This window comes from Lycorma delicatula, chromosome 5, assembly GCF_047948215.1.
Source record: "Lycorma delicatula isolate Av1 chromosome 5, ASM4794821v1, whole genome shotgun sequence".
In the NCBI taxonomy this organism is placed as follows: Eukaryota; Metazoa; Arthropoda; class Insecta; order Hemiptera; family Fulgoridae; genus Lycorma; species Lycorma delicatula.
The window spans coordinates 1871465-1894685 of record NC_134459.1 but is presented as its reverse complement, the minus strand read 5'-3'; the positions used below and the strand labels follow the sequence as shown (position 1 = coordinate 1894685).

The following is a 23221-nucleotide window of genomic DNA, read 5'->3' as shown; positions in this document are numbered from 1 at the left end:
ACATTATTTTATGCTGTGGAATATAATTTGACGTTTTACTACATCTCAACCCTTAGAAACCATCCCTTATTAAGAAATTTAAAAAAATAAATAATTTTCAACAGTTTGAAATGTTTTAATGGTGCATTTATAATGAATACCCTTTACTGTTTATAATATGAATTTATGATTTAATGCATTGTTTCAACCCGTATTCACCACCGCTTATGAAAAAATTGTTAAAATTATAAATTTAAGTGTTTTGTAGCTCAAATTCATTTAAATGTGTAGAATAAATTGTTCCATATGCTGAATCATAATTTATGATGTGTTACAACATTGTAACCCTTACAATCAACCCTAATAACGGAAAAAAACTTAGTTTTCAACAGCTTAAAATCTTTTAATGGTGCATTTATAATGAATTATTAACTTTTTACTGTTGTTAATGCAATAATAATTTATTGCAACGTCCCAAACCTTACAAACTGGCCTCATGATTAAAATTAGCAATCATATGTTTACTTAAATTAAAAACTACTACCAATGTTTATTCTTTCAGTTTTGGAAATTTACTGACTATTCATGTACAATACACCTATATACATCTCGCACACAAAGTTCAAAAAAAAAAAAAAAAAATTTTCATTAAAAAAAATATATTTTTTTTTTGTACTCTAGTATATTTTCATGTATTTTCTGTACTTTTTGAATTATGAAAAAAAGAAAATTTTGTAAGAAATTTCAAAACATTTTTCAAATTTGAATCAACCTTTTTTCAAATCTAGGCATTCCAAACCGGTCAAAATTCTAGAACATATTGTTACTACTTAAAGTAAATTGCAGAAGGGATACGTTTAATTCCAATTCTTGTGGAAGAGTAATTTATTTCATTACAGATCTTTTCTACAACAAAGCAAAACAACCATTTTGTTTTCATCATAACTCCGTTAATATTCTTGTTTATGTCTTTTACCAAAACCAATTTCAAAGGTCTTTTCAAGTACTTTGAAAAATATTGTATAAGTTTTCCTCTAAAAATTGCTGTTTTTCCGTTATTTTACGTTGAAAGGTTCAACTTCAGTTTTCAGTGAACAAAAAGTTACCTTCAGTGAGGCATAACTGGTTCCTATTACATCTACAAAAAAAAAACTTCGTTATTTTATAAGCTTCATTTTTGCTAATCATTTTTTGACAAAACATAAGGTTTTTGAGTTGTTTGTAAAAAATCGTTCAATGGTTGAAAGTATTGACTACAAAAGATTTTTATAGAACATTTTTTACTTAGAATTTACTACTCCATCGATTTCTGCGGTTATTTTGAATGTAATAATTTTCACCCTTGAGAAAAAGGGTGGCCCACCCCCAGGTTAAAAGCACACATTGGCACTATATAACTTTTGTTTCTTGAGCTGTTCCCTAATTACTGTCCAAATTTCATGTCATTCGGTTTTTTCCAAAAGAATTCTGAGTGAAAACCCATCAAACCCTGGACTATTTTAAAGTTTCAGACTTTTAACAATTGAAATAAATTGTAATAGAATTCAGTGAGGAAGCGGCACATACATGTGCAATTTCCTCACTGAATTTACATGCCACTGGTCTGTGGTGAAAATCCAGGTGACATGAATATGTGCCATCTGGGTTATTTTGAAGGAAACTATTTCATAATGTGGGATTGAATGTGTTAAACAAGATATTATTTTATCACCGATTAAAGAATTTCTCTTCAGTTCTAATTTTTTTGTTTAAATGTTTCAGTTAAAACTTTACTTTTTAATGAATTTGCATGTATAAAACTGATATCCTCTTCGTATTGGAAAAATTTAGTTTTGTATACAAATCTCAAAGATCTCATTTATCTTAAGAGCCACTTCCTGTTTTAAAAAATCATTGTAATTTTTTTGTAATTGAATAATTTGTATAGCCTGTTTTAGTTATATTTAACGCATTTAAAAAGTCATCTGTTAAGTATCTCCTGTTTATGATCTGTGACAAGATAATCCAGATTTTTAGCTGATAAATTGATTAGCAATTGAAATTTTTCTGTATGATCGATTTTTATTTTTTTAAAGTTCAATTTTTCAGTGCCCATTAATTTTTTTAATTCATAACCCAAAAATTAATTATTCTTTTAACCAGTTTCAGAGAAATATAATAACATAATTAATTAAACGGCATGTTTGCTTATCAGTTAATATTTTTTGTGACCTCATGTCATATTTGAGACTAAAGTAAAATTAAACTTTTTATATAAAAGCATCCCTTTTTTGTTCAACTTAAATTGTATTTTAAATTAAATGTAACTCTTGATAAATCATCTATTGACAGTAGTAAGTAGTCTCAGCACATTATAATTTCATTAAATCTTTTTTGTTCTTGAAAAATTTGGGTGCGCTTATAATCAAGAAATTCAGAATATAATTTTTCAAAATTTGTTATTATATTTTGTATCGTTAACAAAAATACAGTTCTTATCAGAAAACTTGCCCTGTTATTAAAAATTATACAATTTCATTTTAATTATGTTATGTGTCCAGTTCATATTTTAGATATCTTAATATATATCTAATAACTTATATTGGGAGAAATATACTGGTAAAATAACATTTCAGTAATTTACTATCACTGTTCACCTAAACTTACATAGTTTCAACTCGACAATTTATGTTTAATATCCAAAGGTGTATTTACTAAAAATATTACTGAAGCTTGAATACTATGAAGAAGAATAGATACTTAAAAAATCTTTTAGGTAATGAAATTTGAACAGTCTTAATATCACATTTTTTGTTGTTGATTTAATGCAATTATTATTTCTATTTGCAGTGATGTTAACTGAAGTTGCTAAACATAAGTAAAAATGGTAAAAGTATAAGCAGTGATTTAATAAAATTAATTAAAACAGTGGTAATGATAATGTGCATGTTTAAAGTTTCATTGCATTATTATAGTGACATTATACAATTTATAATACTTTTTATTTTGTAATTATTTTAATAATTTTGATTTTACTTGTCAGCACTACATGTTGTAATAAACATATTTATGTTAAGTTTTTATTTTTTTATTTTTATCATGCCTTTCACAAACTCACTGTTGATAATTTGTGCAGAATTTATTTAACCACTGGAGAAATACAATAAATAAAGTGGAACCTCCTTTTAAGGACTTTATTTATTGATAATTAATTAATTTATTGCATTACGCTTTAATATCTCCTTCAGGATAATACACATTGTGTATTATACACATAAAGAAGTATTATACGTCTTTAAGGTGTAAAATCATGATATATATGCTTATTGAGATTACAAGATTTTAAGAGAAAGATCAGAAAGTTTAAGATGAATCGCCCAAACTTTTGATACATTTAATTTTAGAATATGGCACTATGTTTTTAATACTTAAAAAAGAAGCATTTTTTAGCAAAAAAAAAAGGGTCAATAGTATAATGCTGACAAAGCCTTTATTAGCAATTAAAACACTGATTCCAGCAATTTTGTATATACAAGTTCCAGTTGACCTGACACGAATTGTTCCAAGAATTGACCTGGCGTGAAACACAAATCCTTTCTGGAAACAATATCTTCTACAAAGAAAATAACATATCATGCCAGGGTTACTAAGGAAAGCAAATATTAAAACAGTTTTTGTTTTTAGTAAGCCAAATATATTGTTTTTCGTCATCATGTGCCCACAGAAATGCACAGCCCTGTACACAAACCCTTCATTGTAATCGTTATTGCATATGTTAATAAGTTCAGTTTGTAGCTGGACAGACTGTCTTTCTCTTTGTGCAGAGGGACAAAGTTATTAGGTAAGCTTTGCAATAGAAATCTACAACTAAATCTGTACCCAATAATTCACAGAAGCTATCAGATTTGATAGCCATTCATATAGAATATTTCCCGTGCTGTGCGTACTACAATTAATTTTCAAACTATACTGTGCAATTTGCAATCTCTACTAGAAGCCAATACGTAACTTAAACAGGTTAGGAGCCATTTGGTCCCAGGAGAAAGTAATAAGTTTTTATGCAGATGACTGAGTGGTTATTACAGAAATCTTTATGAAAATTCTATATGTTTTAAAAAAGTACACGCCAATTTAAAATAATGAATATTATTACATGGCTTATATCTTTAGATAATAACAAACTAACACGGAGCAAACAAAAATATAAAATAAATAAAGTTTTTCAATAATAAAACTGTTTTAGGAATGCATTTCACAGTTTAATTCAAAGTAGCAAAAACAGAGTATTATGATGACTTTTGTACAGTTGTTATATTAAATTTACAACCTGGCATTGACACCACATCAGCTGTAACTAAACAATTTATTCCCAGGTTTGCAAGTGCACCTCTAAGAAGTCCACATGTGAAAGAAACATACTGAAACAAATAAAAACAAGATTAATCAGCTGCATACAGGTACAATTTATTAACAAAATAAAAAATTAAGTATGAAAAACCATCAGAGAGCTAGCTAATAAAAGAAAAAAATAAACATCATTGTATATTATTTTTTTTAATTTTCTAGCCTACCAACCTTTTTTAAGCTTCTAACATTCCACGCTCCGACTCGTAGAATGTTATTTTTTAATTTTCTGGTGACCCCTTCCTTAGTAGTCCCCACCCGGAGATCTGAACGGGGGACTATTTTACCTCTGGAATATTTTACCAAGGAAGGCGCCTCCATTATTGCTATGTGAAAATGCAGAGAGCCACATTTTCTTGGAAAAAAAGCAGCTGTAGTTTTCCATTGCTTTCAGCTGCGCAGTACTCAGAGGACTGAGTGATGTTGATACGGCCGTTTAAGTCGTCCTGACTCACGCCCCTAACAACTACTGAAAGAGCTGCTGCCCTCTTTCAGGAATCATTCCTTAGTCTGGCTCTCAATAGATACCTCTCCGATATGGTTGCACCTTCGGTCCAGCTACTCTGTATCCCTGAGCACTCAAGCCCCCTCACCAACGGCAAGGTCTCATGATTCATAGAGGAGGAAATGGAAATAAAAAAAGGAAATGGGTAGGACAAATGTGGATATAGTAGGAATTAGTGAGGTTCGGTGGGAAGAGGAAGGCGACTTTTGGTCAGGTGATTTTAGAGTAATTAACTCAGCGTCAAATAATGGGCAGGCAGGAGTAGGTTTCGTGATGAACAAGAAGATAGGGAGGAGAGTGGAGTATTTCAAAACGCATAGCGATAGAATCATTGTAATAAGGATAAAATCAAAACCTAAACCGACAACGATTGTTAACGTCTATATGCCTGTGCGCGTATACACACTCTACCTCATCATGATGATGATGAGGTAGAGTGTGTATACAAAGAGATTGATGAAGCAATTAAACACGTAAAAGGAGATGAAAATTTAATAATAGTTGGAGATTGGAATGCAAGCATTGGAGAACGCAAGGAAGGAAATATAGTGGGTGAATACGGGCTGGGCAAAAGGAATGAAAGAGGGGACCGACTTATAGAGTTTTGCACGAAGTATAATTTAGTAATTGCCAACACCCAATTTAAAAATCATAATAGAGGAATATACACTTGGAAAAAGCCAGGCGATACTGCAAGGTATCAGATAGATTATATCATGGTTAAGCAAAGATTTAGAAATCAACTCGTTGACTGCAAAACTTACCCTGGAGCAGACATTGATAGCGACCATAATTTGGTGATAATGAAATGTAGATTGGGGTTTAAAAACCTGAAGAAAAGGTGTCAGATGAATCGGTGGAATTTAGAGAAGCTTGAGGAAGAGGAGGTAAAGAAGATTTTTGAGGAGGACATCGCAAGAGGTCTGAGTAAAAAAGATAAGGTAGAAAATGTAGAAGAAGAATGGGAGAATGTTAAAAAGGAAATTCTTAAATCAGCAGAAGCAAACTTAGGCGGAATAAAGAGAACCGGTAGAAAACCTTGGGTTTCAGACGATATATTGCAGCTGATGGATGAACGTAGAAAATATAAGAATGCTAGTGATGAAGAAAGTAAAAGGAACTATGCAATTAAGAAATGCTATAAACAGGAAGTGCAAACTGGCGAAAGAAGAGTGGATTAAAGAAAAGTGTTCAGAAGTGGAAAGAGAAATGAACATTGGTAAAATAGACGGAGCATACAGGAAAGTTAAGGAAAATTTTGGGGTACATAAATTAAAATCTAATAATGTGTTAAACAAAGGTGGTACACCAATATATAATACAAAAGGTAAAGTCGATAGATGGGTGGAATATATTGAAGAGTTATACGGAGGAAATGAATTAGAAAATGGTGTTATAGAGAAAGTTGAGGAGGATGAAATGGGAGAAACAATACTGAGATCTGAATTTAAGAGAGCATTAAAAGATTTAAATGGCAGAAAGGCTCCTGGAATAGACGGAATACCTGTAGAATTACTGCGCAGTGCAGGTGAGGAAGCGATTGATAGATTATACAAACTGGTATGTAATATTTATGAAAATGGGGAATTTCCATCAGACTTCAAAAAAAGTGTTATAGTTATGATACCAAAGAAAGCAGGGACAGATAAATGTGAAGAATACAGAACAATTAGTTTAACTAGTCACGCATCAAAAATCTTAACTAGAATTTTATACAGAAGAATTGAGAGGAGAGTGGAAGAAGTGTTAGGAGAAGACCAATTTGGTTTCAGGAAAAGTATAGGGACAAGGGAAGCAATTTTAGGCCTCAGATTAATAGTAGAAGGAAGATTAAAGAAAAACAAACCAACATACTTGGCGTTTATTGACCTAGAAAAGGCTTTCGATAACGTAGACTGGAATAAAATGTTCAGCATTTTAAAAAAATTAGGGTTCAAATACAGAGATAGAAGAACAATTGCTAACATGTACAGGAACCAAACGGCAACAATAACAATTGAAGAACATAAGAAAGAAGCCCTAATAAGAAAGGGAGTCCGACAAGGATGTTCCCTATCGCCGTTACTTTTTAATCTTTACATGGAACTAGCAGTTAATGATGTTAAAGAACAATTTAGATTCGGAGTAACAGAACAAGGTGAAAAGATAAAGATGCTACGATTTGCTGATGATATAGTAATTCTAGCCGAGAGTAAAAAGGATTTAGAAGAAACAATGAACGGCATAGATGAAGTCCTACGCAAAAACTATCGCGTGAAAATAAACAAGAACAAAACAAAAGTAATGAAATGTAGTAGAAATAACAAAGATGGACCGCTGAATGTGAAAATAGGAGGAGAAAAGATTATGGAGGTAGAAGAATTTTGTTATTTGGGAAGTAGAATTACTAAAGATGGACGAAGCAGGAGCAATATAAAATGCCGAATAGCACAAGCTAAACGAGCCTTCAGTAAGAAATATAATTTGTTTACATCAAAAATGAATTTAAATGTCAGGAAAAGATTTTTGAAAGTGTATGTTTGGAGTGTCGCTTTATATGGAAGTGAAACTTGGACAATCAGAGTATCTGAGAAGAAAAGATTAGAAGCTTTTGAAATGCGGTGCTATAGGAGAATGTTAAAAATCAGATGGGTGGATAAAGTGACAAATGAAGAGGTATTGCGGCAAATAGATGAAGAAAGTAGCATTTGGAAAAATATAGTTAAAAGAAGAGACAGACTTATAGGCCACATACATACTAAGGCATCCTGGAATAGTCGCTTTAATATTGGAAGGACAGGTAGAAGGGAAAAATTGTGTAGGCAGGCCATGTTTGGAGTATGTAAAACAAATTGTTGGGGATGTAGGATGTAGAGGGTATACTGAAATGAAACGACTAGCACTAGATAGGGAATCTTGGAGAGCTGCATCAAACCAGTCAAATGACTGAAGACAAAAAAAAAAAAGTATATTATTTGTAAAATTAAGAATCTTGTAAAAAGAAGCTTATTAAGGTTGATGGATTGAACATACCTTATCCATGGTATATCTTAAGGTATCCATGGTTAATGAATTTCATTTTAGTAGAAACTGCAGAGTAAAAGCAATCCAAAATAATTACAATGAAATTGTAAACCGTACGGTAAAGAGTCTTGCAGATATTATTTCTTCCACTCAAAAAACAAAAATTTCTGTAATATAAATAAAACTTTTTTTTTTAACAAAATAGTACTGATATCAAAAAAGGTAAGACACTATATTTCTATTATCAAAATCTGTTACTAATTTAGAATTTTCTTTAAAAAAAAAAATACAAAACTTTTACTGGCTTGTTTTTATTTATTAAACAACAAATAATCATAAGAATTTTATTATTTCTGTAAATGTGATATGTATTATTCATTATTTAGTAAATGAAATCAGGCCGGTAAGAGTTTTGTAACAAAGTTTTTTTTTTCTTATTATATGAAACACTTAAACATTGTTTATTATCTATTATTGTATATCTATTATCTATTACATATTTAACACGTATTTATTTTTAAAGAAAATTCTAAATTAATAACAGATTTTTATAATAGAAATGTAGTGTCTTATCTTTTTTGATATCAGTATCATTTTATTAGAAACAGCTTTATTTACATTACAGAAATTTTTGTTTTTGAGTGGAAGAAATGGTATTGTAATTTTTTTTATATTACTGTGTTTTTTAGATTATTCTTTTATTTTTTTATGAATTACTGATGTTATCTTCTGGATTTATTATTAAAATTTATTGCCTTTATAAAACAAACAAATTGAATTCCACGGCCAATCTTTTTTGTCGGTAGTCATTATCACTTCACACCATATTTTTCCTTTTTTAATAAAACTAGTATAACTACCTTTACGAATTGAAGATCCATGATGTAATACTACACTTATTTGTAAGTGTAACCCTAGATTTTTATCGAAAAATTCTATTTTATCAATCGAATTTAATTCTGTTTTATTTATTCCTTTTTTTAATAAAACTAGTATAATCTCTTTTAAACTAATACTTTTATTTTTATTTTTTTAAAATTAGTTATGGGAATTAAGACAATCGTTTCATATTCAGTACTTTCATTTACCTAAGTTTACTATTAAAACAAGTCGCAGTATATTTTCTTTTAAATGTTATTATTTCAAGTACATTATCAAGTTTTTGTACAATATGTAGTACTATCAAGTACTGCTATGTAGCAGCGCAATTCGTAAAAGTACATTAAAATGAGTAAAATGACATATTCAAGTCCTGCGGTTCATCAAATGGTTAAAAAAACATTGTCTAGCAAAATTTGAGGTATTTTTTTAAAGTATTCTTTATTACAAATCTAATTTAACTGAAATATAATGCTTTCACGCTTATTTTTTTTTCCCACCATTTATTTTTTTTTCCAATTTTCATTTTACTGTTAGGTCAGGTCACGTTTAGAACTGTAAACATAGTTCATTGACTTTGTCGCCTCTTATCAATGAAGTTTTAATGAACTCCATGATATAGGACAACAAAGATAATAGAATATGAAATGTAGAATGCAACAGGTGTTGAAGTTAAGAAATTGTCCAGAGTTTATACAAAATTGAGTGCAAACTATAACTATATATTCTTTACAGAATGATATACACACGAATATATATCCTAAGTTATGTTACAGTAAAATCGTGACGCATTGCATTCCATAGGCCACATTTGCTTCATATTACTTAATACTAAGAAATCCACCGCAAGATGGAATGCAATGCAGGTGCATCCTGTTTACATCTTGTACCAAGTATACAGAATAATTATTCAGTCGCTGTAGAAGACCGGTACGATGCACATCGTCGTTCTACATTAGTCTGTATACTGGACTCGTTCAATATTGCATTATCCTATTCAATTCATCATTTAGTATGTACACAAAATGATGTTAACCGTTAATCATTTACGATTACATGTACACTAATTGTAATAAAATTAATTGTATAAATAAAGTTCATGGTTTTTTTTAAAAACAGATCTCATGGAGTATAAAACTTTTTATATATATAATATATAAATTCAACAAATTATGAGTGTATAGATAAAAATTCCTATATTTAATATACTGGAAAAACTGTTCCCAAAATTCCAGCCCTGAGAGCACGATTTGCATGTAATAGAACTGTTGTTACACCTCCTTTGCTTACTTTAAAACCAACAGCCAGAATCAGCAAAATCGTTGTTGGGTAAACAATGTAAATGTGAACCATTCATCGGTTACACATTTTTCAAGCATCTCAATGTTAATCAATTAAAACTATAAAGCTAATGCATCCCATCTAATATGTTAGTTCTTTCTGACAGTGTTAACAAGCACTTTAGAATTATTCTCCTGTGAGATTAATGCTTACACACCATCAACAAAGAGAACATAAAATCAAATTACTCCATAGTTTCATTTCAAAATGAATAATGTTATACTGACGCGTAAATAAAACCAATTTAATATTAATCAGATGATTATTTAAACTTGAATTATTTACAAACCTTTGGAGCAGAATCAAGATACTGTTTTCCGGCAGATATTTTATTTAGAAATCTAAATGTGTTATCCTGTAGTACATAAACTCCTTGGTGATTTGTTCGTAGATTATCTATTTGCTTTTTATAAACAGATAGCCAAAAATCAGTGCAAATAAATTTCAAAGTCTCAAGTTCATTCTGGAAACGAGGCCAATCTTTTGTTAATCTGAAATGAAAACTTTACCGATGTAAAACCAAAAACTAATTACTTTTCAAGGTATGTTGTATATTGTTTCTTTCCTTTATCACAGTCTACAGCACATAAATATATGAGATATGATACACAAAATACTAAAAAAAAAGTTAATGTAATTAAAATGATTAAATTTTAAACATTCAATTAAATAAATTTATTATCAAATAATCTCCTCTTAGAATTAATTTCAGTTAAATTTAATGAACATTCAACAAGGAAAATAATCTCATTTTCTTCAGTATTAAAATAAAAAACCCTTATTAAATTAAAAAAAAAACAACAATATTAAATACTTAGGGGAACTCTTGAGCGGTTAAACTAACTTTTACTTAACTAAAATTTCATCTTTCTTGGTAGATGGAAATCAGAAATTGAGGGCGAGTCGATAATGGACTTTCCCGTTTGTAGAAAATTAGTTTAACGCATCGATGCCGATTCAAATGTTTTCAGCAGTTTTATTATATGAACTGGGAAAAAACAATGAAACCCCTTTATCTAGTTTGCTTCTAATCAAAAGTCATGGTTGAAAGAGTAACGGGCAAGATGATAAACTACCCTAATTAGATGTAGTTCTGCGCATCAATTTATTTCAAGTTTCTATCAACCGATTCAGAAGGTATATAAAATTATTGAATACAACTACTCTACACCTGCGGCCACTCAAACCTTAGGTTTTTGGCCTCGTAAACAAGCAGTCTCTTCTTCTATCCTTCATCTCGACACAGACATTTCTTGTGTCTGTCTTCACTTTATCTTCCCACCTTAAACAAGGTCTTGTGCCAATAGGCCATTTTGTCTACACTTTTTTAACCATTGTAACTTCTTCCATTCTTAAAACATGTTCTAGCCATCTTAATCTTCTGCTTTTAATCGGCACGATTATGTCTAGGTCCATATTCACTTATTTTGTTATGGTTGATTCTCCAGTTGGTCCATTGATATTCCTTAACATTTTATTTTCGAAAGTTATTAACTTTCAGCTGCTTTTAATGTCCATGTTTCAGACCCATACAGTATTACAGACTGGATCGATGATCTACATATTCTTATCTTTATATTTTTTTGACAATATGTTGTTGTGCTGTAGTTTCCCCCTCCCACTGTTTGTTCCACCCTGGCTTGTGTGTCACTTTCTTAGGTGTGACAATACCAAGAGACAACAAAGTATTTAAATTTATTTGTTATTTCAAATTTGCATTCTCTGACTTCCAAAGAGGAGTTTCCTGCTCTGGTCTTATGCTAATTTTCATATACTTGGTCTTCTCTTCACTGATCTGCAGCCTTACTTTTCTCGCTTCATTCACTGCTATTTCTGTTAAAAAATTTTAAGTCTTCCTTTTCTTCTGCTATGAGAGCAACATCATCAACAAAGGCCAAGATATTTATCTTTCCACGAACTTATTATCCCCGTGGAAATGCTTTCAGTTTTCTTAGTGCAATTTCCACTATTATATTGAATAGTATAGCTGATACACAACCAAGTCTTACTCTTGCATTCATTTCAAAAGTCTCCACCAGCTCCTTTTCTATCCTAACTTTACTTTCTTACGTTTCTTGCAGCGCTACTAGTTCCATTCTGCACGATTCTAATTCGTTCATGTTCCTAATTGTAGGTCTGTTTCTTATCCAGGTTCTTTTACTAAAATCCCTTTTCCAAGGCTTGTTGAAATTTCATAACAGACAATCTTTTTCTGGGTAAGGTCAAGTGTTAGCCTTTCGTCCAATCCCAACCTGGAAAACCAGTCCATTGCAAGCCAATGGCAGTTTCAAGTAATCTGGTTTGGCCTACCTCATCGGTGCCAAGCCCGTCAAAGAATTGTTCCCCATCCTGCACTACGGGAAAGTATCAGAACCATCCTTGACAACACCATTAAACTTCATCAACACTGGGTCAGGCAGTTTAGTGACTTTCATTATTTAGTAGAGAGAAGTCTACTTCAAGCTGCCCATCTGCAGGACACTGAATTCAAATACAATCCAAATTTTTCCACTTAGGGGAGATTTCAAGGGAAATTCCTGAACCTTGAGTAAATATTCCAAATAAATTTTAGTTATATATTAAATGGAGTAAATACATTACTTCTGAAAAACTGGTTCATCCCTACTTTCATACTCAAAATAGGAAAGTAAGAAAGCAGTAGTTACCAATCTAAAAGGACGATCGACCGATATGAACTGTTATTCAAAATAATGTTTGCTTTACTTCTCCAAAGCCCTTTTGAAATGAATACAAAATTTCAGATATTTAATTATTCCTACAGAGAACGTATCAGTAATGTTTCGAGCTCTTATCTACTTCAATCTGCATTCCTTTTCAATCTTTTTTTTAACAAAAACATACTTATTTTTCCTAAAGATCCCTTTGTCCCTAGCTAAAGTGAACAATCCATAATACCTATCAGGTTTCAGGTTCAGAATTCTTCTGTCTTTGAACTCAAATTCAACAACAACTCTAAATTCTTTCCTTAAGAGTTAGTAATCAAAATAGTTTTTATTTACTTTTTCTTTGGAATAATTAATTAATTAAAATACATAATTATATATTATAATGTATAATAACTAATTAATAATTACTTTTTATTTGGAATAATTATACCAAATTTCAGCTTTCTTCTAGATATCCACTAAGTGGGGGAATTAGTGATGGGCAATTCAGCGAGAGCTTTTGCCTTCATACAAGATTGAATTAATAAATATCAGTAATATATTCACTAGTGTTTCTTTTGGCAAAACTACAGTTTTTGCATTAGATGATATACACTGTTTCTGAATTAAGTCTTCTGTGTAGATTCAGTTGATAAGTCAGTTTTATAGTCATAACCATGAGTGATGTACTTTCTGTGGTCTGAAACTGTATCAGGGGCACAAAATTGAATTTTTTTAGTAGAGTACGGGAACAGTGTTTTACCACAACAGTGTACTTAGCACAATGTACTTAAAAACCGTGTACCGTATTCTTGAATGTGATAAAGTGTAGAATTAAATTATTATCCTGGTTCCAGCTATTCTATTTGATTCATTTTTTTTTTGGTGCTTTTATTTTACAGAAAAATTTAACCATGCCCTTGAAAGGGCCCAGAAAAACATTTTCTGGAGCAGCACCCCCACTAATTTATGAGCCGCCACTGCATTCACAATATATTTAACTTTCAAGTATAGTAATAATAGACTGGATAATCACTCTTAAGTTGAAGTTCATTATTAAAAGAAAAACACTTTGTCTCATGCTACTTAAAAGTAACATGAAACAATGAATAAACAATCAAGAGACGCATATACTAGTGTAAAAACTTAGAGGTAATGGGAAAACATTATGTGAAATCATAATTTATGACATGCATATCACATTTTACCACTAGGTAATTTGTGCTTAACTTAATAAAAACTATTAAGCACTTACCTTTCAATTATCCTATATCCTGTTATAAACCCTGTGTATTCTAATGTTGATAAATCAGACTGCTGAAAATAAAATAAATAACAATAGATAGTTAAAAAATAATTTCTTATCTCTCACCAATATAAATAAATAAAGGCACTTCCTTCTTTTGTACAACACAATTTTTTATTATAAACAATTTATACATTTTCATTAAAGTATGTCTGTGCATCCAGGTAGTCCAGAAAAAAGAATTGGTTGCTAGAGCATTTCAGAAAAAATTCATATTTGATAGGTGCATTCCTTTTGTTTTGATAGTTCAAAACTAATTTTTTTTCATTTTTATTGTATTTGTTTAAAAAATGACACCTATTTTTACTTCTTTGTACAAAGTAAAGGAAGTAAAAATTTCAGATCGCAAAAAATTTCAGATTTCAATGGAAATATACATTCTGACCACCCCTGAATCTGTTTTGACTAGTTTCAATGTGACATCTGTACATATGTATGTATGTATGTATGTACGCATTTACCTCGCATAACTCAAAAATGATTAGACATAGGATGTTGAAATTTTGGATTTAGGACTACTGTAACATCTAGTTGCACACCTCCGCTTTTGATTGCAGTCGACAGAACCAAAAGTGTCCAAAAAAAGTTTAAAATCCAAAAGAATTTGGATTTTGGACTTTTTCTTAAATGTAGTAATAAGCTCATTGAGAGCTTTTTAACGATATACCATAAGTGGTACTTATTTTTATCAGTTCCATTATTATAGCCAAATAAAATTTTAATTAATGAAATATTTTGATTTTACAAGGGGAAGGCACATCGGTTCAAATCAGACTTCATCTCCTTTTTTTTTAAATTTAAATATATTGATTTATTAATAATTATTAACCTCTGACCGTAAAAAAAGTTTTACGATAAATATTATTCAAAAATATGAGAAAATATCATAAGTTATTAATGAAATAAAATTTTATGTACTTTTCATTTTAAAAAAATGTGTATATGTAATCTAATAGGCATACAAGGAAGTCCTCATCAGAATTTTGCTTTAAGCTTATGCTGTTTTTTGTGTTCACAGGTCTACAATTTTATAAATTACTCAGCACTCGGTTGTCCTAGGCTTTTCAAATAAACTGCATCGTGTTTAGTACATTCTGGCATACAAATCAAAGCCCTATTTACCTACCTAATATTATTTTGTTCATGTACGCTTTGTAGCCCACAATAATCGAATGCAAATAAAGAAGACTCAATTTTCATAGGGTAATTTCTAAAAGAAGGAACAGTTTCAAATCCTCAATTTTTTTCTGTGCTTTTATATATGTGAGTATAGTTACTTTAAATAAAATATCAGCGATGAGTAGCTTTTAAAAATTAAAAATTTTTTTTTTTTTCAATCTTTCAGCTGCAACATCTCTGTTGGGGGACCAGATAAAAATTGCATACAAAAGGTCTCTATGGCATCAAACTTCATTATAAATTTCAACTTTGATTAAAAAGTATAAAAACATTGCAAATTCGAGCAAAAATGATTACCACATCTGGGATAAGTGTGCATAAGGAGTAATTCTATTATTTCTAAAGCATTTTAAACTAAGAAAATCACATTTCTTAAAAATAAATGAAGTACCGTATTATAAATAAACAAGTAGACTGCCCAATAAAAAATTTTGAATTATTTTAGATGCAAAGTTTCTATTTATCAAAATAATGTTATCCTGAAGTCGGGACCTACACTGGATAAATATTAAAATTTGTTTATAAATTAATTCATTATTAAAAAGAAACCTAAATTAATTTAACCGTTAATCAATAAGTTAATATTTGTAAATCAATTGAAAACCAATTAAATTATAGAAATGAATAAATATTATTTTGAAAGACAATTATTATGTAAATGATTAAATTAAAAAAAAAAAATGTATATACACAATTTATACTATTAGTTAATGGTGCTAATGTGTCACAATTCTCTGTAGATAGATAGGTTCCGGATTGTACAGGCTAGTTGTTTGATGCCTGCGAAAAAAAATTGTGTTTCATTTAAGGAAAGTGGTACTAAGGTTCAAAGACAAAAACGGTTAGCGTTTTGTAATTTAAATGAGCTATTTTCTGAGTTTAAAAAGAAGAACCCTGACATTAAAATTGGAAGACAAAAACTCTGTGAGTTAAGACCAAAATGGTGTGTTGTGGGGTATCTGGTATTCATAATGTATGTCTTTATACTATCAGAACATTAAGTTGATTGATGGTGCCGATCTTTAAGTTGATAATAAAGATCTTTTGGTATTCAAAACAGATAATTGTTATTGTATTATGGGAAAATGACCAGGCAAACAGGCGTTGGTTGACATGATTGAAGACTCAACACCAGACGATATAGAATACAAATAATGGGTGACACAAGGCAAAACTGAAATGATGACAACTGTAAAATCATGGAAAGAATTCTCTGAAATATTGATTGTTAAACTTGAAAATTCATCATTTTATTGCAAAATCACAAGGATAATTTTTTAAAGACTAACAACAAATCTTGTCGGATGATGAATGCATTGCCTGGCTGACTTTTCAGAAAATTATTCCTTTGTTGTACAAGACAAAGCACAAGGGCACCGCTGGGTAAACAAGCAGGCTACAGTTCATACATTTGTGTTTTATTATAAAGTTCAAGAGAATGTAAAGAGCCTTTGCTTTTGTGTCATAAGTTGTCATCTAGAACATAATATCACAACAGTCCACGCATTTCAACTTCAATTAACAACTTACATTAAAGAACGCTATCCTTCTATAAAAAAAATTAATCTACTTCTCTGATGGGGCTTCAAGCCGATATTTAAATAAAAAGAATAATATAAATATGGACTATCACAAAGTAAATTTTGGACGACATAGAATGGCATTTTTTGCATTGTATCATGGAAAAAATGCCTGTGTGGCATAGGGGGTAGTACGAAGCAATCTGTGACAATGTCTAATTTACAGTGGCCTTACAAGGATTAAATCTTGACAACTCAGGAAATATTTAAATTCTGCAAAGAAAATGTTATGTTGTTTTTTACCACGATCAGAAAGTTTGGTGAAATGTCAGACACATCATCATCTGATGATAATGATCATCACCTTGAATTTCATCAAGGTGCAAAAGCGGTGCCATTGATACTTCAAAATGAAGACACAATTGCACATATTTATGATAGCCAGTGGTGGATCATGAACTGAATAACACGGATGATCGAAACGAAGATGTGCATGTTATATTTTGTCGTTCACCAGGATCAAGAACTTCATTCCAAAAAAATGGAAAGAACCAAGTTTGGGTGGCGATCAAAAATATACTGAAGATGCTGACTCCTCTCGAATTCACAATCATGTCTTGTTGCAATTTTCACATCGCACCCAAACTTTGTAAAGCTATATCGCAGTTGTTAAACATATCAACATTAAAGTAAAAAGAGATTAAAGGTGACAAGACATTGTCTAGTTGTCGGTTTATTAACTGATAATTTAGCGGTAAAGTAGTTCAGGGAAAAAATGTATTACATTTTACCTGATTGCCGTTTTAATTCTGTTTTTGAAGATTTTGTATTTCATTACGGCCTTTAAATTTAAATGATATAATATTGCAAGCATATTTACCGCACATAATTTAATGCATGTCCTGTACGGTTATCAAAATAGTTATCTTAGTTTGAAATAGGGTTAATTAATTGAATTACTATACTCTCAGGCCCGCATATCCCAGATGTGGAAATCAAGCATTTTTTGCTCAAATTCATATTTTCTTATGCTTACTTTTAGTTGAAATTTATACTTAAGTTTGATATGATAGAGACCTTTTATGAGTGCAATTTTCAGATTTTTATCTGGTCCCGCAACAGAGATATTGCAGCTGAGAAACTAAATAAATAATTAAATTTTTAAAACAATTTTTAAAGGACTCACCGCTGATATTTTATGTAAAGTAAGTATATTCACATATATAAAAGCACAGAAAAAAAATTGAGGCAGAAACTGTTTGTTTTTTGAGAAATTACCCTACGAAAATAGAATTTTCTTCATTTGCATTCAATGAGCTGACTAATTGGATAACACTGACTACAAAGCATTCGTGAACAAAATCATAATAGGTAAGTAAATAGGGCTTGGATTTGTATGCCAAAATGTACTGAACACAATACAGTATATTTGAAAAGCCTAGGACAACCCAGTGGAGTAATTTATAAAATCATAGATGCCTGCAAACACGAAAAAAGCATAAGGTTTACAAAAAACCTTATGCTTTTTGAACGGTGCCATTTTTGAACGGAATACAATAAAAACTTAAAAAAACATAGTTTTGAACAACCAAAATATAAGGTATTGCACCTACAAAATATGATTTTTTTCTAATACGGTAAAGCAACAATTATTTTTTTTCTGGACCACTGTTTTTCTTTTTGTTTAGCCTCTGGAATCACTGTAAGTTATTACTTCAGAGGATGATGTAAATGAAATGTAGTCTTGAGCAGATCGACTATTCCTGAGATGTGTGGTTAACACCAAAGAACACCACCAGTATCCCAGATCTTGTATTCAAATCACTTGGAATGGATTTACTGACCCTATACATGTATGTGTATACACAGACTCTCTTATGAACATCAACGTTAAATAGCATTAGGCATAATTAGTAATAAACAGAAGACAAAAATTTGTTTATATCATACATTACTGCCACCCTGTAGTAGGGTGCAATCAGTGTAAGGCTGTCCAGCCAAATGCTAGAAAAAAATAATCGTAAAAAAAATTTACAATTTATGTAGAAATAAAATTAGAATTCTGTATCTTAATATTCAAGGAGATATGTCTACAATTAATTCAAACAAAAGGGGTATTCCATTTTAATTCAAAAAATTTTATCACATCACTATTTTTGAATTTGATGATATTTGGTATACGATAAATACCGAACTTGAAGTGGCCAAAAAACTTTTTTTTATATTTTTAAAAAACTTTTTCCTTGAATAATAGACTATTTTCTAACTTGCCAACAGGTAAAACCAGCCATTTTCATCACTTTTTCCATGTGCTGTAGCATTCTTATTTTACATCTTACAGATGTAAAAAAGGGGTTTTGGAAAGAGTAAAGATGGAAATTCATCTTAGTGTACTCAAAACTCATTTTGTTACATAACCAAATCTAGTAATGTTTACTGAAGTTACATGTACAAATTTTTTTTTTTCCAAATTTTGGGCCTGAAATAATTAATGAAGGGCTTAAGGTAACAGGCCTGTTTTTTTAACTCTTATACAAGTAGTACTTATAAAAAAAAATTGAACTGTTACGGTGTCCATTATAAAAAAATGCCTGCCAAATCATAAGATTTTGAAAATGTCTCAAATTCAGTCCCAAAAACCACATGTGGGTCAGGTGGAAAAATGTGTAATTTATAAGCAGTATTTTTTATATACTTTAGAACCGTATAGAATTTTTTTGTTACTCACAAGTTGACAAAGTTTTTCAAGTTGACGAAAAATGAAGCCTTCAAAACCGCTAAAAACAGTTCCTTCTTACTGTGAAATATGTATTAAAAAAATTCACAGCATGTATTTTTTCAGAAAATAACGTAGGCTTACAATACAAAATGTACTCATATGTATATAATAAGAAAGCTTATATTTCAGATAGTTTGTTACTTATAGTACGACTCATACACACAAACGTGAATAGACATGCATGGACATGAATGTTTGCGTAATCCAGAATATAAACATTGTAGAAAGCTCAGTTACTGTTCTTATTTCAATGTGATATGTTGTATTGTTGCTAGTGTTAATACTGTGGTTAGGTAATGTACACTTGTTTGTAAAATAATTTTATTAGCGGTGAACTTCTCTTTTATGCGATATCTTTTATTTTTAATTTTCTTAATTGGGGAAATTTTTATTTTTAGCTGTAGAGAAACTGGGATAAGACAGAGTGAGGGGCAGTTGGTAGTTTTATAATGTATACTAACTTTCTTGTTAATGTAAGAACCCTTGCATTTTTTAAAATGGATTATGGAGTGTTCAATTGGCATACACACTATAACAATATGTCACAAATTGATTTACAGTAGATCTTCAGTATTGCACGATATTTTAGAGTTCACTGCACATATATCAATAACATTGATATATTTAAGAAGTGGATGTCCTAAAACAAAAAATATCTGTACTTTTCATAAAACCGAATATTTAGATAAATATTTTCATATTAATGGGAAAAGTTGCCCTGATTCATTTAGCTGTTATACTAAACCGGTTAAGAAATCTCTTCGAGAAATAACTTTGACACTTTCAACAAGCAATCCAAATTTAAAATTCCAGGCAGAGCACAGCGTACAAAATGCTTAAACAAAAACCACAAGATGATACAGAAAGCAAACCGAAATGTCAAGATATATTTGTGCCTCAATGTGTTATAGTCAAGACGGTGAATAAAGCTTGTTCAGCACTTACCATTTCCCCAATAAGGTTCAAAAAATATCGAGGAGCGCAAAAGAACCAATTTAAAAAAATAAAGTTAAAAAAATAGCCGAGTCAGTTACCAGTGTATTAAATATAAATAATTCCTTCGTTTTAAATATTTCTATCAGGTATTTGCTGTATCTGTATGTGTGTGTGTGCATGTTACCCACCAAAATGTAAAAACTAATGGCATCTGTAGTAAAAATGAAATTTTATTATAAAATTCTTCTTTCAACCATTTCATGTGATATAGAAAATGAAACTTGCATGCTGTCACAGTGTAAAAAATCTCCAGGTACTAATGGAGTGCTCAGATTACTGCAAGAGAGCTGGAATGATTTTGATTCTGAAATTATCTTTAAACAGTGGGTTTCTATTTACCGTTGTGAACTAACTATTCAAATTCTTCCATTTCAAGAGTACTTAGATAAACTTACTGAAAATTTAAATAATCTAAAAAGGCATAATTTTTTGTTACAAAGAAACAAGATAGTTCCTCAACGTTAAAAAGGAAAACTTGTTGGAGGGTGAATATATTGTAATGGGAGATTTCTCTCAAAATTTTCCTTTTATGATACAGGATGAAGTCCAGTCATATTACTGGTCAAAAACTTCCATTTCTCATATATTTTAAAAAAGTAGGAAAATTACAAAGCCAAAGCTACTGTGTGATTAGTGAATACTTGAAGCACAATACTACATTGTTTTTCTGCTTCCAAAAGCAAGTTATAAATAAAGTAAAAACACTTACCACACGTTACACAGTTCAATCAATAAAAAATGGCAAGAATGCTAAGTTATGTTAGTTAAATTTATTATCAAAAAGTGCAAGATTTATTTATAACTTCCATTATCAGGAGTAAAATAAGGTAAAAGTGAATTGAACAACTTGTTAATGTATTTGAAGTTTATCATTTGGTAATTATTATTTATCATTCTGTAATTCACTATTTATCAGTTTGTAATTGACTATTTATTAATTATTAATTTATTCATTCTAATAAGTTTAATTGTAATGTTTATAATCTGAAAAAAAAAATACATAACATCAGTGTTTTTTTATGCATAACACAGTGTTTTCGGCAGTTTTGTTGGGTTCATTACTTGTCAACCACTCAAACAAAATAAATTTTATTTGGTTTTAAAGTGTATAAAACATACTGCTGTAAACATATCAGATTTTTTCAACCATTCCCACATGAGGTTTTTGGGCCCACTTTGAGATATTTTCAAAATTTTACGATTTGGCGGCCATTTCTTTAATGACACACTCAGTAATAGTCCAATCCATTTTTACAAGTACTACTAGTACCTAAGAGTTAAAAGGTAAAAAAGAGGCTTGTCACCCTAAGCCTTTTATTATTTATTCTGGGCCCAAAGGTTGAAAAAACAACAATTTGTAAACGTAACTTCAGTAAACATTATAAGATTTATTTATGTAAAAAAATGAACACTAAGATGAAGTTCCATCTTCAGTCTATCCAAAAAGCCGTTTTTGATCCTCGTACGATGTAAAATAAGAATGCTACAGCTCATGGAAAAAGTGACGAAAATGGCTTTTTTTACCTGTTGGTGGCAAGTTAGAAAATAGTTTTACCCAAGAAAAAATTTTTTTTTTAAATAAAAAAAAATATTTTTTTGGCCACTACAAAGGTAGTTATCATATACCAAATATCATAAAAATAAAAAATAGTGATGCACTGATCATTTGTTAATTAAAATGGAATATCCCAGAATTAAACTAAAACTTAGAAAGCATTTAACGTATAACTATACACAGTTTAATACAACAGGTAAATGATTAAACCAGTAGTGAGTATTTGTATACAACTGAAAACTGAATGAATCTTGTGAAAGGTATATCATGAAAAATACAAATCGGTGTTAAATAGTGAAAGACTCACATTGTTTTCAAAAAGAAAAATGTGCATGTCATATTCCATTTTATTAAATTTTAATGGGAGCGTTGCACAAATAAATTAAAATTGTTGCTTCCTGTAATAGACATACAACATAAACTAACAACTAATAAGCAAGTTTGATTATATTAACCAGTCTGTCTTAAGACTGCTCCTGAAAAAACATCAAAGTACTATTTTAAAAATAAGGACATCTTTAATCCCAGATTTGCAATGCCAGGATACTTTATTGAAAGTTAAGTAGGCTAAATAAGGGAATTCAATGGTAATATATATCCCAAGTTATAGGATGTATGATAAATTCTGATATTTTAATCAATTGAAAAATTAAACAGATTTTCTACGTAAGTGAAACAAATGAGCCGATTTCAGAAATAAACTAAAGCCGATTCTGGAGTAGTAATACAATAAGGAAAACCAAATATTATTCACATCTCCTGAATGAAAGTGGCGAATAAAACACATAGTAGTCCAGATGTAAATAGTACTTCAATAAATAATTAAAATAGTATAGTTTGAATATTGTAATTTTCATCAGCGAAAAAACTTGATACCTTTGCGTTTTCAATGGATGAATCACTCTTTTCCTTCGTAACGTAATTCACTAATTCTGAATGAATAAACTCAAACAACACATCGTCTGCAAACATTATAATTAACTTTTAACACTTAATTACTTTATATACATTAATGAAAAAACAGATTCCCGATCATATGTCACCCAAGTCATCATCGATAATAGATTAAGACTACTGTTGATGTAAAGTTATGCTGATTTGTATGCACATGTATTTTTGAAAAAAAAATT

The 23221-nt window shown here is 30.2% G+C and overlaps 2 protein-coding genes across 3 annotated transcripts in view; one reads left to right on the top strand and one right to left on the bottom strand.

Annotated features, from left to right (window-relative positions):
- The window catches only part of Max (MYC associated factor X), a 48759-nt gene extending 45725 nt beyond the window's left edge, over positions 1–3034 (top strand). Inside the window, exon 6 of one of the 2 annotated variants that reach the window (XR_012756348.1) lies at positions 2809–2825. Coding sequence is in view for 1 of the 2 variants with exons in the window: in XM_075365502.1 (XP_075221617.1) it covers positions 2809–2811 (3 nt within the window). In the remaining variant the exon portion in view is untranslated. Of the gene's footprint in view, positions 1–2808 lie in introns of both variants that reach the window. The other variant, XM_075365502.1, reaches the window with a different exon arrangement.
- A 1161-nt stretch (positions 3035–4195) lies between these two features.
- Positions 4196–23173, bottom strand: Trs33 (trafficking protein particle complex subunit Trs33). Its single transcript, XM_075365499.1, has 4 exons — positions 22968–23173; positions 14012–14073; positions 10380–10581; positions 4196–4376 (listed from the first exon to the last, which is right to left on the bottom strand). Exons 1-4 carry the CDS (start codon positions 23061–23063, stop codon positions 4245–4247), a joined length of 492 nt encoding a protein of 163 aa, XP_075221614.1. The 5' UTR covers positions 23064–23173; the 3' UTR covers positions 4196–4244.
- Between the last annotated feature and the right edge of the window lie 48 nt (positions 23174–23221).

Coding starts and splice junctions, on each gene's coding strand:
- Trs33 (XM_075365499.1), bottom strand. CDS start 23,063: ATGTTTGCAGACGATGTGTTGTTTGAGTTTATTCATTCAGAATTAGTG. Junction 14,074..22,967: donor CATCCATTGAAAACGCAAAG/GTATCAAGTTTT, acceptor TTTTATTTTCAG/CAGTCTGATTTATCAACATT. Junction 4,377..10,379: donor ATCTTGATTCTGCTCCAAAG/GTTTGTAAATAA, acceptor TATTTGTTTCAG/TATGTTTCTTTCACATGTGG.